General features: G+C 56.7%; 1 protein-coding gene across 2 annotated transcripts in view; it reads right to left on the reverse strand.

The window, feature by feature from the left end:
* Positions 1-1210, reverse strand: part of OXSR1 (oxidative stress responsive kinase 1) — a 101984-nt gene extending 100774 nt beyond the window's left edge. Inside the window, exon 1 of one of the 2 annotated variants that reach the window (XM_007462687.1) lies at positions 809-1210. In XM_007462687.1, the coding sequence (XP_007462749.1) occupies positions 809-878 (70 nt within the window). In that variant the 5' untranslated portion in view covers positions 879-1210. The remainder of the gene's footprint in view (positions 1-808) is intronic. The other variant, XM_007462688.1, reaches the window with a different exon arrangement.
* Between the last annotated feature and the right edge of the window lie 1703 nt (positions 1211-2913).

Consider the following 2913-nt stretch of genomic DNA (forward strand, 5'->3'; position numbering starts at 1 on the left):
CTTTCCCTCCTCAGGAGCCTTTGCATTTCCTCATCCCTCAGTCGGGAAAAAATTTCCCTAGGCTCTTAAGACTCTCTCATCCTTCAGTGCTCAACTTACATGTAAACGCCTCAGAAAAACCATCTTCCTTGAAATTGCCCCAACTAGGTCTCCATGTTATTCTCTCTCAGAATATCTTGTTTATTCCCTTCCTAGCACTTGCCAAAACCTATAATTCTTTTTATTTACCTACTAATTTACTGTCTACCTCCTGACTAGAAAGTCAATTCCAAGCAGTCGTAAGTTGTGTCTACATCGCTCAGGGCGGTACCTGCAGCTTCATCTGGAGAGGATCCCCAGCTCTACCGCAGCAACGCCTGGCACTTCGTGTGGGTTCTCGCACGGATGCGGGAGTGAACAAAAGCACCCTAACCCATCAACCCCCGAATAGGTGGCCTGCCCCCAACTGCAATACCCCATTTCTCGCACCGCCTCGTAAAGCCCTGTCCCATACCTGCACTTTTCTTTCTCTCTCAGACACATGTGACGCTCAGGTTTAAACATCTGTCACTACACAAATCTCTGGTGAGCCTCTCAAACCCCACCCCACCGCGCCGCACAGGCGCGCCACTCAAAATCCCCTCCGTGCCTTGCACGCGCTGCACAAACCTGGAGCCTCACCCACGCTCCCTACCAACCCCCGGGCCACTCGAACGCCCACGAATATCTGGGAGCCCTGCGCTCTCCGAGCTCCCGCGGGTCCCCTCGTTCCCGCGTGTCACCCGCCATCCAGCGCGGCGCCTCCCCCCTCCGCGGCGCCAGCTCTCACCTATCACCTCCTGCAGCTCGTAATCGTCCCTGTTGATGGACCAAGGAAGGGCGCTGGAGTCCTCGGACATGACGGCGGCACAGCACTCAGCCCTCCCTCAAACTCGCTGACCTCCCTCTTCTCCTCGCCGCGCCTCTCCCCACCCCCAACCGCTGCCGCCGCGCCCCCACCAACCGCCTCTGGAACAGCCACGGGTCGACGGCGCCTGGCGCCGGGTGGCCGCGCGGCAGAGCAGCGGGGGGCTCGAAGCACCCGCGGACCTCGCCTCCTGCTCCTCCGCGGCCGGCACTCCCCTGCCCGGCCCAGGTCCCGGCCTCGGCCTCCGTGGCAGCAGCTACAGGAGCTTCGCCTCGGCCCAGCCCCTCTGTCCCGCCCTCCACCCCAGCCCCACGCACGGGCCAAACTTTCCCTTCTCCCTCCACCTGCCGACACGCAGCGCGCTGACGTCACCGCGCCGGACACGCCCCGCCTCGGCCCCGCCTCCAGCCGCCATTTCAAGTGTGGCTGGATAAGCAGCGAGCGAGTAAGAAGCCCAAGGAGGAGGACGTTGACAATGGAAGGGAAGAAATGCTTTGAAAGGAGTTCAACAAGGGCATCGGAAAGCCGGAGAAGAGCCTAAGTAGCAGAAGCGGTAGCCACACTGAGCATGGCAACCAAACGGCGGCTTAGTGGAGGGGGCGGAGCCATTTTTGGCGGCGGGGGCACGTTGCCGTCTCCGCTGTCGCATTCATTGGCTTATTTGAGAAGGAATCAGAAAGGCAATAGGTGAGTGTGGACGTCAGTCATAAATTAGTCCCGCCAGCAGGCGCTCTGAGCGCTGTTCCCCGCCAGGGCTCCAGTCCTTCAAGGTGGCGGTTTTGCTTCTTGCTTTGCACAGTTCTCCCAAGAGATGTCGCGGTGTAACCGTCACACCCTCGAGACGTGCAAACGGCTCCGCAGGGTGTGGAGAAACCCGAGGGAGCAGCTGGGTGGGGTAGCTTTGGGGTGTGGACAACTGCCAAGTGGGATAAAAGGCCCTGGGCCACGAGACGGAGGGGAACCGGAAGCTCGCCCCGTGACGACACTTTCTCTAGGCGGAAGTTCTTTCTGCAGCGCCCGTCGCGGCCTTCTCAGTAACCATACTGGGCAGCGAGGGTGTTCTGTCCATACTCAACTTTGGGTGTGGAGCTCAAATGAGCACCTGTCTTGGGGCCTCGGAAGGTTGGAGTTTTTCCCCAGAGGCAGCTGGGGCCATTAAACAAGTGAGGTTTGGCCCAGGAGATTTGAGGTCGTTTCAGAGGCCTTGACTTTTGTGTGACCTCGAACTTGAGTTTTCACAGGTTGACCACGTAGGGCCTTTGGAGAAATTAACGAGGTGAAATTGAACATACTTGGTAAAATGGAATAAAGAGTACTGACGTGGATTGGGCTAGGTGTGAAGCTCTTCTCAGTTGGATGTCTTTTAGACCACTAGTAATCCTTATGAAAGAGACCTTCACCCAGGCCATGCCAGGCACTGGAAGCCCTGTGCAGGAAATCCACTGACTACAAAACCAAAGCAGTGGGACTTCCCTGCTGGCGTGGTGGTTAAGAATCTGCCTACCAATGCAGGGGACATAGGTTCGATCCCTGGTTCGGGAAGATCCCACATGCCGTGGAGCAACTAAGCCCATGCTCCACAACTGATGAGCCTGTGCTCTAGAGCCTGCGAGCCACAACTCCTGAGCCCGTGTGCCACAACTACTGAAGCCCACGCACCTAGAGCCCGTGCTCCGCAAGAGAAGCCACCACAATGAGAAGCCCATGTACTGTAACGAAGAGTAGCCCCTGCTCGCCACAACTAGAGAGAGCCCGTGCACAGCAACAAAGACCCAACACAGCCAAAAATACATATATAAAATAAATTTATGAGAAAAACAAAAGCAGTCAACTAGGAGCTGCGGCAATGAAGCTGTTAGCGCGTTTCCACCTGCTTGGTGGGATTGGAGAATGTTTCATGGAGGAGGAGACCCTGCATAGTTAACGTGTTATCAACAGGTGGAAATTGAGAGGCTAGACTATTCCAGTCACAGCAAAGGTGCCAGAGTTCCCAAGTTTGGAAGCATAGCACAGGCCTTGCTATAGAG

This window comes from Lipotes vexillifer, unplaced genomic scaffold (genome assembly GCF_000442215.2).
Source record: "Lipotes vexillifer unplaced genomic scaffold, Lipotes_vexillifer_v1.1 scaffold539, whole genome shotgun sequence".
Taxonomy (NCBI): Eukaryota; Metazoa; Chordata; class Mammalia; order Artiodactyla; family Lipotidae; genus Lipotes; species Lipotes vexillifer.